The following is a 16,969-nucleotide window of genomic DNA, read 5'->3' on the forward strand; positions in this document are numbered from 1 at the left end:
GCCGGCGGCAATCAGGCGCTTTTTTTATTGCGATTGCGACAGTGGCAAGGCAATTACTTTAACTGTGCCGGGGTCCAGAGCTACGGGGACTACGTCAGCAGTGCGCCACGATGGTGTAATGTCACAGATACCCTGAGGACAAAGGGTGCTTCAGATCCCCAAAAAATATTGGTAATAAATGTCAGAATGTTTGAATTGTATACATATTTCAAATCCGTAATGTATGATAATATCCGTGATCATTGTGTATTGGTAAAAATATATCAAATAGTAAAATTAACCAAGGGTTTTTAAATACGAGAAAGTCCCGTGTCTGTCTTAGGTATTAAAAAAATCCAAAATTAGAACAATAATCTTTAATTTACAAACACCAACCGAAAATGATTAAAAAAGGATTTTTGGTCCCCGAGCTCCAAAGGGTATTCTACAAAAAAATTAAATGTGATTTTACTATATATATTCTACAGACGCAGATCGAAAATGAGTATGCTGAAAAAGTGTTTTGGTGAAATAAAACTCGTGTTGATTAAATTTTACAGGGCAAACGAAAGTTGGTTAAACCTTAAAAAAAATATTCTGCTTGTATTGTGTGGCAGCTGACAAAAAAAAATCAAAAATGAAAATAAAAATAAATCTGATAAGCGAAAATTACAAAGTAAACTCAACAGCATGGCAAACGCACACAAAGTTGCCTTTTGGCTTTAATGTGTGTGGGTGCGAGTGGTCGAGTGTGTTTGTGGGTAAGTGTGCCTGTGAGTGCCTCTGTGTGTGTTAGTCATTAACGAGGTCATTGGTAAGTAAGCTTGTTTGATGTGCCCTAGACATGTAATCCAGGCAGCAGGCCAACAGGACATGGACGGGGAAGACAAACAAACGCTGCCCCGACAGCCAGTTGGCCAAAAGAAGGCGGTAGAAAGACTGGACTCAGGGCGACACCAGTTGTGCCCAAGAAATTAAGGAAAGGTTCTCAAACATAAGAAGGAATCAAAAATTAGGAGGTTAATTTGAAAATCTTATATAGTACATACTAAGACCTATAGTTAAAGTTTGTTTAAAATTCCCCAGTTCATACATTTTTCATTAAGCCATAATAAATTCATCCTTCATGACCTCTTGACCTATATATCTGGTTCTAAATAAGTTACTTAAAAATTTTAAAAAAATATATATAATTTGTCTTGTTCTGAAATCGCTGTTAAGTGCTATTTTAGGTGCCTAAATATTTTAAACTCAGAAGTACAATGAATTTATTCGACGTTTACGATGACGTTTATTTACAGCATACTTTTGGGCACCTAAAATTACATATAAAAGTGATTTCAGGCCCAAAGTGATTGCACACAGGCTCCCCCAAATATTTACATTTTGTCTTTCATTGCCCAATATTTGGCATTTACCTTACCCTTACTCATTTTTGCCAGTGTAACCAAAACATTTCCGGATAGAATTTCCCTTTCAGGAAGTCCAAATCTCACCGGAATAAGGCCAAAAGGGCAGCACTTGTCGCTCCATGAGCCATGAGAAGCGTTGCGCATACGCCGCGTGTGTCACGCGTTGGCATGTAAATTTCGCCGCCCCGCCCTTACCGCGTTTCCTCGTCCTGGCAGCTAGTAGACTGCTAATGACATGAGCCCGCTGCCAAGTTAAAGCCAGAATGAGACCGAGACTTCGACTTGGACTTGGCGGCGGTATGCAAATCAGTTTACTGTGGCGTCGACAATGATGTGGCCGCCACTCAATTATGCGCCGCACAGGAACGACTTTCGCTGCCTACTTTCGGGCAGCGATAAAAGAAGAAAAGAAAAGTGTAGGGAAAAAAGCTTTCGATTTTCGGATACCTTAAAGGACTAACTGATTTGATGGGAAACACATTTCAATTTGCGCATAAAAGTCCCTTTTTTGGTTGCTAGGGTAAATCCTTCGCCCATGGGAAACATGTCAAAGGATTTTACTTGGCCAACAGGTGTTCCAATTGCTTGGGCTTCGTGTCGAAGGTATTTTTAGTTTGGAGAGCCTCATTAAATTTTTAATTAACAGAATTAGTGGAATGTGTTGCCAAGTGCGCACGAATGTCGAGGGATTCCGGTTCTTGATGGATTCGAGGCATTCTAGTGGTTTCGGAGCGTTCATTATTAATGTCCGGCAAGTATGCTTCTGAAATGGGTGTTTTCGTATTCCTCGTGGGAAGCATGAAATTACTGGCGGACAGGACCTTTTATATAGCACCAAAAAGTTCAGGAAACTCTGGCCTTGACATCCTAAAAATAGACGTAGTGGCTTTCTGTCACATCGCATATATTAACCTGTCTAATTATCATATAAATGGGTGGCCAGGAGAATGGGGACCTTATATACATATATTACAGGAAATTACCATGCGTGTCACTGGGTTAAAACCTTTTTTCGGAGCGGAAGCAATGGAAATTATGCCATATAATATGGTTAGCCTTATCAAGGGGAAAATGCTCAAGCATTAGCAGCAAATTACATCTAATAAAGATGTTAATTGCTTGGACTTTCCTAAGGATAAATGACCATAATATTTTTGATTCGGTACAATATGAGTCATCCGTAATTGAAATTAAATTTGTACAGTTCGGTTATTAAAGTGTAACTTTAATAACTTTATGATGGCAGTGTGAGTCATCCGTAATAAAACTTAAATTATTACAGTTGGATTATTAAAGTTCAATTTTAATAACTTTATGAGGACAAAAGCCAAAATAAATAAGGAAACGAACGATTTATAAATGGACAAAATCTTAACTGAATTGAATCATTGAATCATTGAATCATTGAATCATTGAATCGTTGAATAATTGAATCATTGAATCACTAAATCACTGAATCATTCAATCATTGAATCATTAAATCATTGAAGCATTGAATGTATGAATCATTGAATCAATGAATCATTGAAGCATTTAATCATTGAATCATTGAATCATTGAATCATTGAATCATTGAATCATTGAATCATTGAATCATTGAATCATTGAATCATTGAATCATTGAATCATTGAATCATTGAATCATTGAATCATTGAATCATTGAATCATTGAATCATTGAATCATTGAATCATTGAAACAATGAATCATTGAATTATTAAATCATTGAATCATGGAAACATTCATTGAGTCATTGAATCATAGAGTCGAATCATTGAATCGAATCATAAAGTCGAATCATTGAATCATAGAGACTAATCATTGAACCATTGAATCATAGAGTCGAATCATAGTGTCGAATCATAGAATCGAACTTTGAATCGAATCATAGAATCGAATCATTGAATCATTGAATCATGGAAACATTGAATCATTGAATCATTAAATCATTAAATCATTGAATCTTTGAATCATTGAATCATTGAATCATTGAATCATTGAATCATTGAATCATTAAATCATTAAATCATCGAATCATCGAATCATTGAATCATTGAGTCATTGAATCATAGAGTCGAATCATTGAATTGAATCATAAAGTCGAATCATTAAATCATAGAGTCGAATTATAGAGTCGAATCATAGAGTCGAATCATAGAGCCGAATCATAGAATCGAATCATTGAATCGAATTATTGAATCATTGAATTATAGAGTCGAATAGAGACGAATCATGAAATGGAATCATAGTCGAATCATAGAATCGCGTGCATAGTTAACGTGCAACCAAAAAAATGATCACATGGGCACTGATCGAGTGGGCAAAGGGGCAAATGTTATAAAACGCAAAGGGGTAACGAGATTACGGAAAAAAGAGGAAAAGAAATATCGGCGAAGAGAGGCAAAAAATGTTTAGTTTATTTAGTGTTAAATCCGCAAAATTAAAAAAAAGATTCTAAATTTTTGATATTTTTCGATTGTTTATAATAGCTTAAATATTTTCTACCACTTTTAAGAACAGTTTCTTAAACGTGGACAAAGTCGCGGCGGGAAAGCTAGTACTTATGTATATATATTTTAAGTAAGAAAAGTTACAATCAAATTGAAAAACTTGGAGTTGCCTTCATCAAAAGCCTCGATTATGCAATGAGTGGCAACAATTATTATCATTATGCCACTCGTTGTGCACTTCACGTCTTATTTATTTTTGTCGCATCTTTTGTGGCAGAGAAACTTTTTGTTCGACTTTATAATTGACTGCGCTCGGCACAAAGCGACTAGCAAATTATTTATGAAAATGCCTGCCCTGGACCGCTATAGAAACCTAATAACAATAATATTGCTGATTAAGCATTAATCAAAGCCGCCAGCTGGGGAGACCAGCAACAATGAAAACAAAGTAAGGCCACAAGACAATGGGCCACAAGAGGACGGAGAAAAGGGAAAGTGATGATCTCTAGGCCATCGAAATAAATTCAACTTGGCCGCCTTAATTATGGAAAAAGCTTGGCCCGATATATGGATTTTTAATTTAGCCCTTCTGAAACAAACAAAACATCGAGCCGTTTGTCAACTGATAACCGACCACTGATAAGGAAAACTCATTTTCACATTTTTCTCCCGTAAAGAAAAATGAGAGAGAGAGAGAGCGAAAAGCTCTGGGGAAAGCTTTTCTTTTCGGCCTTGGCATTGGTTCGTCTTTTGGCTACGACTTCGGGTTCGCTTATGGCCAACAGCTGATCCGAATTGGCCAGATGTTGGACTGACTTTAAGCCGCCGAGTCAGTTGTGCGGCACAGGTTAAAGCGAGCGGTTCGTGTGCCGGAAAAATCGGAAATCTAAAATCTAAAGACTCTAGGGGCAATCAAACGATTTATGATTTTTTGTGCTGTGACAAATCCGATTTACTTGTGGACAATAGTGGAATTTGGCAATCAGTTGGAATTGTTTTGTGGAAGGCAAAAATTCCAACCAGCAAAGAGTGCCAAAATAGAACATAAACACTCAGAAACCTTAGATACTGTTCAGAAGTAACAAAAATATATAAAAATCTACGATATCCAACCATCTGTGACCCCCTGGCAACACTTGCATTTTCCCTCACGACCAATCGCCCAATAACTCCCGACTGACACACATTTGATGAGAACAAATAGCAAACTTAAATAAATCAACCGAAAATAATGTCAACGAAATCAATGGCAGGCCACGGCAGCTGCAACATGTTGCTGCTGTGTCTGCTGCTATTGCTGCCGTCAGTCTCCGCAGTCCGCTTGCCCAGGAGCAGCAGCAACAATGCAACAGCAGCAGCAGCAACAGCGACAACAGCAACATCTGCTGCTGGCAGCAACAATGCCAATGCCAAGGCTGGTAGCAAATATGGTGAGTCCTATGAGCCGAGGAATAAATTCAGGCAGTTGCAGGGCCAGTTGGAGTTGCAGCTACTTAAAGTCTGCGGTCGCAGGCATTTCAACTACACAGAAAAAAAACATTGAGCAATTCCGTTTTCTATTATTATGGGTACAGTCCCTATTATAATATTATAGATAAAATTACAATTTTTATATACAACTAAAAAAATGTCTAAATATTATAAAAGTAATTTTCTTCTAAAATTTTCTTCTTAAACATAATGTCTTGATGTAAAATGGTTTGTTATTAAGAAATATTATTATTTCATTCAAATGAAAAGAAAGGCAATATTTTTTTCCGTTCCGATTTCCCTGTTTATGTACCTCTACTGGTTGAAGGCTGGCTAATTGCATTTGGTCACGATCGGAGCGCTTTTTTCCCTGAACCTAGTTAAGTTCCTTAAGGTATTTTCCCTATGTCTGCCCTTGGTGGCGAACGAAAGACTTAGACAACGAACTTGCCTGGGGGCCAGCTTTTTTTTCACTCCTCTGTGTGCCAATCATGTGGGCACGCTGGAAATGTGTCGACATTTCCTTCTGGCCGCTAAAAGGGGGCGGCTAGCCCCCCCAGAACCGCAGAGCGGAAATTGCCCAGAGATTTTCGATGGAGAGCAAAAGTGTCATTAGACCAGTAATTGTTGGCCACAAAACGCACGTTCTCTCTAATCGAATTAGCCAAAGCGCTGCAATTACCTCACCGAACGGTGACAGATCAAGATTGATCTGGCCAGATGATGGCAGCCAATTTGTCGGTCTATCTTTTATTACAGAACTTCCCGGCGGCGACTGCTATGGGGGAAATTAATGAATCTCTGAGCTGGTGTGATCTACCCGCCACTTCCTTTCTGGCTTGCATAACACCGCGGTGACGGCTCATAAAAAATATGGCCTATCCGAATTTTAGTGCCTCGTCATCGATGAACTTCCCAAGATCGAAATGGCCATTAATCACAACAGTGCTGCAATTGAAGTGTCTGTCATTTTCCGTGGCATTTTCCAATCATTTTTTGCTTGACTCGTTTTTGGCTCAGCAATGGCATCTCGCCATAGCCCCGATGTCAGAATTTGTGCCATCGCAGAATTTTCACTTTTCCATGTTCTCTGTGCGAAATTCGCCTAAAAATGCTGCCGCCGCCATCCACAGACACACACAAAATCGGTGTCAATGATTTCAACATGGGAAAAGCACGGAAAAGACAGCCACACGGAGGGGCAACATCAGCAACAACTGCAACATTGGCAATATCAGCAACATGGCCAAACACAAACAAGCGAGCTGCGGCAAATGGCATTTCTAATTGCAGATTATGCAAGGTTCTGGCCAAGGAAAAGTCACCAAAGCTGGCTTGGGAAATCTCCTGAAAATCGGGGCTAAGTGGGTACGGGAAATTGAAAATTTACTGCGACTCGACGTCGCGATTAATGGGTAATTGATCAAGGATTTATAGGTTTGGATTTCACTGGGGAAGTTTCTTAAGCTTAATTTCAAACCTAATTCATTTGGTTTAAAACTCCTTTACTAATTTGGCATGTTCTGATTTTATTAGAACTGTATTTAAACGATAAGATATAAAAATAAAATATAAAATTTTACCATTTAAGCATCTCTGATTCAAAAAAAGTCTATTAAAAATGAGTATGATCAGTTGAAACTGAATACAAGTTAAAGTAAATTATGCCATAGATCTATTTATATGAAGAGGTTATTTTAAACCAAAGAAAACAAACATTTTTTGCAACAAAATTTAAATTCAAATTTGGTATAGTCAGTTGTAATTATATAGTAAAGGTTTTGAGCTCACTTTTTTGTAGAAATAAACGGTTAAAATGTTTCTGATTGTTGTTTAAGCTTCAGCAGTGCTGACTTTTAGTGCTAAGGTATAATTTATGGTCAAATTAGAAGGTGCAACATCATTGCAAAGAGCACTGAAAGTCGAAATTTAATGCTACATTTTAGCAGATCCAGCCTAAGCTCTTGAAAGCATTCTTGCTTGAAGCCCAAGCTCTCGAGTTGCTCCCCATCCCATTAGACGCCCAGCATCATCGTCAGGTCTAGTTTTTATTCCCTCTTAACTGCCAGCTCCCCCTGGCTAATTCACGTCACACTTTGAGTCAGATCCTCCATCACTCGCAGCTGGAGTGGAAGTGGAGTAGTGAAGAACTGGGGTCTCCAACTCCCAACATCCAACTCCCAACTGGCAGCACACTTCAGATCTTCTTCTGCTGATCTGCCAGTGGAAACATCCACTTAGTGCTGGCCACAAAAACCGAGCGAATGAAACAGAACTAATCCAAAAGCGTGTCTGAATCTCAGGCGGGAAACGAGTTCCTTGCCCCCGAACTTATGGTCTTGTAGCAAAGTAACCAAGCTACCTGATTTGCATGCAAGAGGCACCTCGAATGCGATTGCAGCTCCAACTAACCAACTAGCAACTACCAACTGCCACTGCCACGAATCTTGGCTATAACCCCGTTTTCCCGTTTGCTGCCCATGCTCATGCTTTTGTAACCTTCGATAGAGATACGCGGCGTTGCTGGTGAACCAAATTACAAATCGGTGAATCTGACCTGGGAAGTTGAATTCGTGCCGTCGGCCCATGACACAGATTCGAGTCCCAACTCCAACTCCAACTCCAGAGCGGGCCAGGTGAACGCGATCGCGAACGCGACAAATATGAGCGGCGATGTGGAACCGCCCCGGGCTTTGGCATTCCAGATATTCTACTGCGAGATGCAGAACTTCGGCCCACAGCGGTGTCGCGTCAAATTGGTGAACGGCACCACCGCCGAGGTGACCCCGGAGGATAAGGAAATGGACGCGGAGCAGCACGATCCCTTGGGGTAAGTCGTTCTGCCATTTAGGCTATGGAACACTCAACGGGATTGCCACACAAAAATTGATTATTTTTTACTTCAATGCATTCATTTTTGCTATAACTTTTTACGATACCTTTAAATAAAAATTAAAGATAATAAACAAGGGTATAAAAAGATCGTATAATAATTTAACAATCCTTGCAGACTATTATTATCTATATAAACACCTCATAAAAAGAAACAACTTTCACAGAGTGCACAAAATAAAATAATAAGCATCCCATGAATTGCGTAAATAACACCTGATTCACTTTATTATTTCTTCTAATTAAACACTTTTTCGAGTGCAGTTCCCAGGTGCATCACTTTGCAGCTGCTATCGAAAACTTACGCATGGCCACCAAATACAGTTTCCACATTCGCCCGGCGGCTCAGAAGCGCCTCCTAGCGGGCGGAACTCGCAGTTCCAATGCTCGTGCTGAGTTCCACGACGACAATGAGATCGAGAGTGGAGGTGGACACCTGCCAGGCCAGAGCATCGTAATACCAACCAAGGGATGTAAGTAGGCTAGAGGTTTTTGTATTATTTTGAGAAAATAATGGTTAAAGCCCTTGTGACACTAGCTGGAGTTTTGACTAACTGACTGGATCTATTTTTAAAATTAAACGGAACTTTAACAACGTTGAATATATGTATTTTGTCATAAAAGACTGTTGAGCTATATGCTATAGCCCCTTTTCTCAATGCTGCCATGACTTTTTAAAATAAATCTAGTCAGTTAGTCGAAAATCAACGAAGTTTCATAGGGGCTTCAATAAGAGGAAGTCTTCCTGTTAAATTAAATGGAACAATAACATCTTAATAAAACAGCTTCTTATAAAGTTTTTTTTTAAAGAAGAATAATTAATTTAATTCCATATTAATTTTTCAACATTGATCAGTCACTGCACATGCCACCCAGTGTTTGCCCCACGCCTCAGAAATCGAGGTGGAGACGGGTCCTTATTTCGGAGGACGCATCGTCGTGGATGGTGGAAACTGTGGCATCAAAGGCGATGCCCATGATTCGGCGGACAAGTACACGATGAGGATCGATCATAAGGAGTGCGGAAGTCTGGTAAAACCGGAGACCAGCACGGTGGAGACCTTCATCACGGTGCAGGAAAATCTGGGAATCTTCACCCATAGCACTAGACGGTAAAAAAACGGTTCCAAACTGTAGTTATTAGGTTGATATAATTATTTAGGAATCATCTTAATTTTTATGTTCTACAATACTTTATTTTATTCAAAATATGATACACAAAAGTTTTAAAACTAATGTAAAATTTTAGATTATTATTTAATGTATTATTTATTAATAATTTTTATAAAACCATCTTTGCATCCTAGCTTTGTGGTGGTCTGCAGTTATCAGTCGGGCATGCAGACGGTCCGCGCAAGCTTCACTGTACCCGGAAAGAGCGGAGTGGCTGCCGCCTACGAGCCCAACGATCCCTTTGAGCCGGATGAGGATCAGCGCTTGGGCAGGGAACTCCGCCAGATGCGCTACGTCAACAAGACGGAACTGGTGCTGCGGGAACCGGAGTCGGCGTCCGATTCCCAATCCGAAACCGAGTCCGTGGAACAGGCTGCGGTGGTGGAGCAAACGCAGCCACCCACCACCGAGCAGGCGGCTCAGCCCCGAGGTCAGGGCAGAGCTCTGAACCTCAACGAGGTCAATAGCTTGGCGGAAGAGCCGGCGGCTGAGGGACACCATTTGGAGCCGGTGGTGGGCACTAAGTACGCCAAACTGGTTGTGGACCAGGCACACAACTCCTGGATGCCACTAGAGGCGGGCTCGCCACAAGGTGGTAATGTCGAGGATGAAGGTAAGTGGCCTGTCAGCGACAATCGTGATTCCTAAATGCCTATATACTAACAGAGAAAGAAATTATTAAAGCTCTTGTATTTTAAAATAAACAAGGAAGAACGCTATAGTCGAGTACCTCGACTATCAGATACCCGTTACTCAGCTAAATGGAGATATGCAAGCAGCAAAGCGAGATTAAAATGCGCCACCTACCGGCGGTATACAGATTTAAGCGTTATGGGCGTTAGAGTGGGCGTGGCAAATTTTTTGGATCAATCGATAGATATTGACGAGACCAATACATTTCAGTTAAAATTTTTTATCTAGCATGAAAATTGTGGGCGTCACAGGTTTTTGCGGTTTGTGGGCGTTAAAGTGGGCGTGGCAAACTTTTTTTTGAGTCAATCGATAGGTAATGACGAGACGAATACATTTCAGTTAAAATTTTTTATCTAGCATAAAAATTGTGGGCGTCACAGGTTTTCGCGGTTTGTGGGCGTTAAAGTGGGCGTGGCAAACTTTTTTTTAGGTCAATCGATAGGTATTGATGAGAACATTACATTTCAGTTAAAATTTTTATTCTAGCATCAAAACTGTAGGAGCCACAGTTTTGGGCGGTTTGTGGGCGTTAGAGTGGGCGTGGCACTCTACTGAAACAAACTTGCGCTGCGCAGGAATCTCAGGAATCTGCGTGCCTAATCCCAGTATTGTAACTCTCATAGTTTCCGAGATCTCAGCGTTCATACGGACAGACGGACAGACGGACAGACGGACAGACGGACAGACGGACAGACGGACATGGCTAGATCGACTCGGCTAGTGATCCTGATCAAGAATATATATACTTTATGGGGTCGGAAACGCTTCCTTCTGCCTGTTACATACTTTCCGACGAATCTAGTATACCCTTTTACTCTACGAGTAACGGGTATAAAAATATTCAATTTAATCGAAATTATTATGCGAACAACATCTTTAAATTACTAAGATAATATATTGATAATCAAATTAATATTTAGAAAAAGTCTTTATAGACAGCGTTTTTTTGTATCTTTCTATGATGCTACTTGTATCTTGTATCTTGTATTTGCATCTTTCCTAAAATATTTTTCTTTCTATCTTTTTTTTCTTCCTGTGCAGCCGTTCTGCGTTATATTGGCTCCCATCTGAGCAGCGTGCTGGTAACCGTTTCGCTATCTGTGATAATCATCAGCATTTGCATCGTTCTGCTGCAGCGCCAGCGGATCCGCTCGCCGCCCCGCAGCCCCTCCCCCTGCCTGGCCGCCCACCTGCCGCACAAGACGCTGCCGCGTGCTCTGCAGCAGCAGCAGTACCAGTGCACCTTGTAGGTGCCCCCGCCTCCAATAACCACCGAATGCCCCGCCTCGTCCTCCGAATTTCCAGCTCACTATGTCCACTTGTCTTGCTGAATGTCAAAGTACTACAACAAAAAATCAGAAAGAAAACTTCATTTAGCTGAAGATGACTGCGCATAGCCACGCCCCCTTTCCGAACTCCTGGAACTAAATAGGTTCCAACTCAAGACCCCAACGGTACCAGCGGGATTGGCATCCTCCGATTTACATAATCTAACTCTGGCCAAGCTTTAACTGCGATCACGACGGGGACGAGTGGGCAAAAGGCACTTCTCATAGAGCGAGATTAGTCTGTAAACTCTTAGACGTACGATTTTTGTATAAATTATTTATGCCCAGAAAATATACATATATTTATTTATAGCTACTAAAAACATTACTGGTTTATCTTTAGGAACGGATATAAAGCTGAGTTTAATGAATACTAAATAATAATCTGCTATGGTCATAATTTGTACTTTGTTCATTTTTTAATGTGTGTGAAGTACAACAAAAATTAAACCTGACCTACAATATTATGTAGGTCTCATAAAAAGCACGATAAATCGAAGCACCGCTGTGCTAATAACAAACGGGAATGGAAGCCACTTCAATTAGCTGAAGCACTTATATTAATAATTGAGTATTAAATCTTTAACACAAAAAATAAGCAAAAATCTTGAAGAAAATAGAAATTCGATTCTTCCGTTTGTAGCTATAGGATATAATCAACGATCAGCAAGAATTTGTATCATAAATTTAAGAACATGTGACTTATAACGTATAATACGATTTTTATATGCATACATATATCTCGGAGTACTCATACATATACTCGTATGATGAAAAGCAAGGGTATTAAAAGATAATCGAAATATTAAAGCTGTTCAACGGGTTAAGTAAAAGATGTATGGCACAGATTGATTTCCGTTTGAAAAGACTTCTCAAGCTTCAGGTTCTAGGGAAAAGAAAGTCAGTCAATAGGTCATTTCTTGATAAAAGGCCCGCCTCCACGAAAATCTCACTTCCGTCCGAGAAGCTGGCCATAATGTAGGTTCAAACTGTCGCCATCATCAGATATTATTTTGGAAATAGGTTCCTAACGATTCCAACAAGAGTATGAATGGGTAATGTGTCTGGGCTTCTAGTCGTAAAACAGAATTACGAAATTATGTTAAGACGTTGCCTCGTCAGACGGCGATTTGCATGAAAGTGGCACACAAAGTGTTGTCAACTCCGCACGTTCGAGGTTCTCCAGGTTCTTGAGGTTCCCCACTTGGTCTTCAAGGGGTTCTCCGGCTCAAACGGAAGCCGGCAGAAAAAACATAAAACAAGGGGAACCGACAAAACACATAAAACTGCAGTCGGGGGGCTCGTCTTGTTATTGCTGCCGGTTGCCCAACATGGAGAGGAGACTCTCAGCCCAGTCAGATACCAAGTCGAGGTCCGAGTCCAAAAACCGAAACCCCAAGTCGCTGGGGACGTGCCCACGATGAGACCCCGGCGAAAGGCGTTCTTTTAACTTTCTGATTGAAGTGCCTGGACTTGGGGCTGGCTGGATTTTGCATAGAAAAGCCATTAGGTTGGGATATTCATCATCATCGCCATCAGATACAAAAGGTTTGTCTGGCCTTTTGTTTGCATTATTAGAACACAAAAACCAAGTGAGCGTTAAGATCGCGCGCGCAAAACAGAAGAAACAAAATAGAAAACAAATAAAATACGAAATAAATAAACTTTCTCATCTGCTAGCTAGACTGCACTGGAAAAATATGAGGTAAAAATAAAAAATGCCTTTAGGCAAAACTGCCATTATATTGGCCCATTTTCTAAAACTGGCATTTTTAAAAAACTTGTAAAAAAAAGAATTTACATACGTTGAATTTATTTGCATTTCGTTTTTATAAAGTTTAGAATTCAATAAGAAATGTGAAAAAAAATGGTTTTTAATGATGTGCCTATCATACTTTAGTAATAATAATAAAAATAATTTAGGGATAATTAAGTTTTTATGTTAAATTCTTGAGTCCAAATAGACAACATTTTTGGCTAGGCTGAATTATCAGCTCAAATGTTGTCCAAAAAATACATTAAAAAACTGTTTTCTTTTTTTTTAATTATAATTATATTCTCCTCGAACTTTTTTCAGTGCTGCTTAGAGCTGAACGAATCGACGAACAAGTCCAAGTCCAAGCCTTTGCCTTCACCTTCACCCATTTCAATGGGCCTCTGGAGCTGCACCACCGCAACCACCGGCGGCTGCTCAAATTTCAAATTTCACCCACCGTGGGCCTGGCGTTTTGACGTTGATTAGCATGTGGCACACATAAATCTGTGGGATTGGGCTTCGGCTTCCGTTTCCCTTTTCGAACGCACTCTCCAGATCTTTAGATCTTCAGATCCCCAGATGGCGGCCGAGCATAACGTGGTGGTGCATTCACCATTTGGAGAACCGTCGGGGAGTCGAGTCGTGGACCCGTGCATAATGAGGCCAACGATCTTGGCCAAGAAGCCAGCCGAACCAGTTAATGAGCCGCCGCTGTCTTGGATTAGAATGCGAGCAGCTGACGAAGACGAAAGTAAAACCGCCTCGAGAAAGTTTCCATTTCTTGCCAAATATCGAGATCATTTTTCTTCAGTTTCTAGCAGGTATTATTATCGTTAAAACGCAGCTGGCGAGCGTTTCCTAGGGGTAATTACCAGGCCACCTCCTCCTCCTTCTCCTTTTTATATCTAATTATTTGAGATCTGAACTCGAGATTCATGTCAGATCCCCAGATCTGCATTCTGCCGGCAAATTGCAGCACCCAAATGTCTTTTCAGCCCTCCCCTTTTGTGGCCCAAAACAACTAGCCAACAACTGGGTTATCTTTTGGGCAATCGTGATCTGGCAGAACCACGAAAATGGAACAGCCGACAAGCGGCTCATTGTTTTTAGCCATCATCAGCATCAGCGGACTCCGGGCTGGGGTTTCTGTTTTGTTTCCGAACACAGATTCTGGGCTAATGACAGTCGCACTTTTTAATGATTATTGTTATGAATTATGTGTGGTTTTCCGGGGCCAGAGGATGGGCTAGAAATCGGTGTCAAATTGGGGAATTGTTTGCAGCTCAAAATGGGTGAATTTATGCGGTTTTGGCCAGAGTTTGTCGACAGCTTTTGATTGATGAGTTTATAAAATTTATAATATGAAATAACAACCATTAAGCCATATTTAAGTAAACGATTTCTCTTCAACATAAAAACGAGTAATATCATTCTCATTGATTAATTGATTGACAAATGAACATATAACCCATTCAAGTTCATAAGTTGATAAGATATAGAAGTATGGAAATTCACTTTTTTCTATGAACCTAAGATTAGCGATAGTGCAAGTGCTATCAATACGTGTTTACGGTAAGGTTTCGGGAATACTTTTATTGGCACTTGGGTTATCGCAACCTAGCACAACAAAGTACGTACTCCTCCTTATGTGATGTGTCACACAGATAAGCCTTATCTTAACCAATATTTAGAATTACTGTTTAGTTTTCACTGGTAGTTTAATACAAATTGGCGGTGCATCAAAATGGTTCAAGATTCGAGTCGCTTCTTTTTGTTAGTCCTGGCGGTTAGTTCTTTTATCTATGGATCTCATAGTGCAAATATTCTGGGACTCTTTCCCAGTCCAAGTCCCTCTCACCTAATCATTTCGATGTCGGCTGCGAAGGTTTTGGCCGAACAAGGACACAATGTGACAGTGGTCACCGTTTTGGAACCAACAATTACCCACAAGAATATAAATCTAGTTCAGGTGCCAATGACCAAGGAGGAAATTAAGCAAAGGAGCGATACCATTGGAGCGAAACAAAAGAATATCAGTGGCAGTCGGCTCATTTCTATCCTACAAATGTCGGGTCAAATGGACTCCATGTTGAGGAAAATGGCGGATGCCCTGAAGGATGAAAGAGTAAAGGATCTGTACTTAAACAAGGGCAATCACTTCGATTTGGTAATCTCGGGCTATTTCATGAATGACTACCAACTGGGATTCGCTAGAAAGGTTAATGCTCCTGTGATCGTTTTGGCTCCCAGTCCACCTGGTCAGATGCTAAACTCCCTGATAGGTAATCCAAGTGATACGGTCGAAAAGGATAAGAACACGTCTTTCGCACAGCGATTGGATAGCTTCATAACCAATCTTTTCTACCAGGTATTTGTGCGCCAAATCGACCACCGTAATCGCCGCTACTACAAGTAAGTAGATTTGTATTTAAGAATAAAGATCTTTATAATGAATTTTTAACAGGGAACTCTTTGCCGATGATCCCAATATGCCGGATTACTCGGAAATGCTGAAGAATACATCACTGGTGTTCTTCTGTTCCCATGCAGCCAGTGAGGGATCCATAAGACCCAATGTCCCTGCAGCCATTGAGATTGGAGGCATACAAATCAAGGACAAACCGGAAGCCCTTCCTAAGAACCTCGAGGAGTTCCTAAGCAATGCCACCGATGGAGCTATTCTCCTGAGTCTGGGTTCCAATGTCCAGGGTAGCCACATAAAGTCTGATACCGTGGAAAAGATGTTTAATGTCCTCTCGAAACTGAAGCAGCGAGTCATCTGGAAGTGGGAAGATCTAGACAACGTTCCTGGAAAGTCGGATAATATTCTATACTCCCGCTGGTTGCCCCAAGATGATATCTTGGCCCATCCGAACATAAAGCTTTTTATCAATCATGCCGGAAAAGGAGGTATTACCGAATCTCAGTATCATGGTAAACCCATGCTTTCGTTACCCGTCTTTGGGGATCAGCCCAGCAATGCGTTTGCCATGGTCAAGAATGGATTTGGCCACACACTCAGCCTGCTCAACCTGGAGGAGAAGCCTTTTAAGAATGCCATCGAGGAGATCTTATCGAACCCACAGTACAGCCAAAGGGTTGCCCTGTTCTCCTCCCTCTATCGAGATAGACCAAAGAGTGCCCGGGATTCATTAATTTACTGGACGGAGTATGTCATTCGACACCATGGAGCTGCTCATCTCCAGAGCCCCTTGGTTCACATGGACTTTATAGCCGCCAATAACCTGGATATATACGCCCTGTTTGCCGCTATATTCGTTGGTCTTTTTATAATTATAAAGGCTTTAGTTAAACTCTTTTTTAAAGTGCTAATACCAAAATTAAGTAAGATAACGAAAGTCAAGAAACACTAATGATTCTGCAGAGATGACAAGTATTACTTCATTTAACAATATCTTAAATTGTAAAGGGTGTTTGTTGTCTAGATTTCTGACTCATAAAAAAATTTTAGCTTATGACAAAAGTTCCTCAGTCCTAAGAAGAACGGAACAACTTTACTTTTACAACCCTGGGATATCTGGACTCTCCCACAAGTTCAAACGAGTTCAAGCGAATAAACTCCGAATGGTTATGGCTACAAACTTGTGCAGAAACTACTCTTCCGAGACTGGTCTTTAACTTTGTGATACCTTGATGACATCACCGGCAAAATGCCCTTTTAATTCGAGAGAGACAGAACCCGACAAAGTCGCAGTGGATTGGCATGACTATAACCATTATGCGGTGACTCTATAAAGTGTAACTACAGATGCTTGGAACATAATTTAGCGTAAATAAAAACCTGATGTTTGGTTAA

The 16,969-nt window shown here is 40.6% G+C and overlaps 2 protein-coding genes across 2 annotated transcripts; both read left to right on the top strand.

Moving 5' to 3' along the window:
- The first annotated feature begins 4,661 nt into the window (after positions 1-4,661).
- Positions 4,662-11,719, top strand: LOC108011168 (uncharacterized). The gene is made up of 6 exons (XM_036812705.3): positions 4,662-5,270; positions 7,819-8,140; positions 8,467-8,675; positions 9,059-9,314; positions 9,510-9,988; positions 11,110-11,719. The coding sequence occupies exons 1-6, from the start codon at positions 5,072-5,074 to the stop codon at positions 11,316-11,318; spliced, it is 1,674 nt and encodes a 557-aa protein (XP_036668600.3). The 5' UTR covers positions 4,662-5,071; the 3' UTR covers positions 11,319-11,719.
- A 3,161-nt stretch (positions 11,720-14,880) lies between these two features.
- Ugt37A1 (UDP-glycosyltransferase family 37 member A1) lies at positions 14,881-16,969 on the top strand. The gene is made up of 2 exons (XM_017073585.4): positions 14,881-15,564; positions 15,617-16,969. Exons 1-2 carry the CDS (start codon positions 14,897-14,899, stop codon positions 16,524-16,526), a joined length of 1,578 nt encoding a protein of 525 aa, XP_016929074.3. The 5' UTR covers positions 14,881-14,896; the 3' UTR covers positions 16,527-16,969.

This window comes from Drosophila suzukii, chromosome 2L, assembly GCF_043229965.1.
Source record: "Drosophila suzukii chromosome 2L, CBGP_Dsuzu_IsoJpt1.0, whole genome shotgun sequence".
NCBI classification, from domain to species: Eukaryota; Metazoa; Arthropoda; class Insecta; order Diptera; family Drosophilidae; genus Drosophila; species Drosophila suzukii.

What these genes read in the sequence shown, in the direction of transcription:
- LOC108011168 (XM_036812705.3), top strand. Translation starts at nt 5,072, where the DNA reads ATGTCAACGAAATCAATGGCAGGCCACGGCAGCTGCAACATGTTGCTG. An exon ending in GAGCAGCACGATCCCTTGGG is followed by an intron (nt 8,141 to 8,466) that starts GTAAGTCGTTCT and finishes TTTCGAGTGCAG; the next exon opens with TTCCCAGGTGCATCACTTTG. An exon ending in CGTAATACCAACCAAGGGAT is followed by an intron (nt 8,676 to 9,058) that starts GTAAGTAGGCTA and finishes AACATTGATCAG; the next exon opens with TCACTGCACATGCCACCCAG.
- Ugt37A1 (XM_017073585.4), top strand. Translation starts at nt 14,897, where the DNA reads ATGGTTCAAGATTCGAGTCGCTTCTTTTTGTTAGTCCTGGCGGTTAGT. An exon ending in CGTAATCGCCGCTACTACAA is followed by an intron (nt 15,565 to 15,616) that starts GTAAGTAGATTT and finishes AATTTTTAACAG; the next exon opens with GGAACTCTTTGCCGATGATC.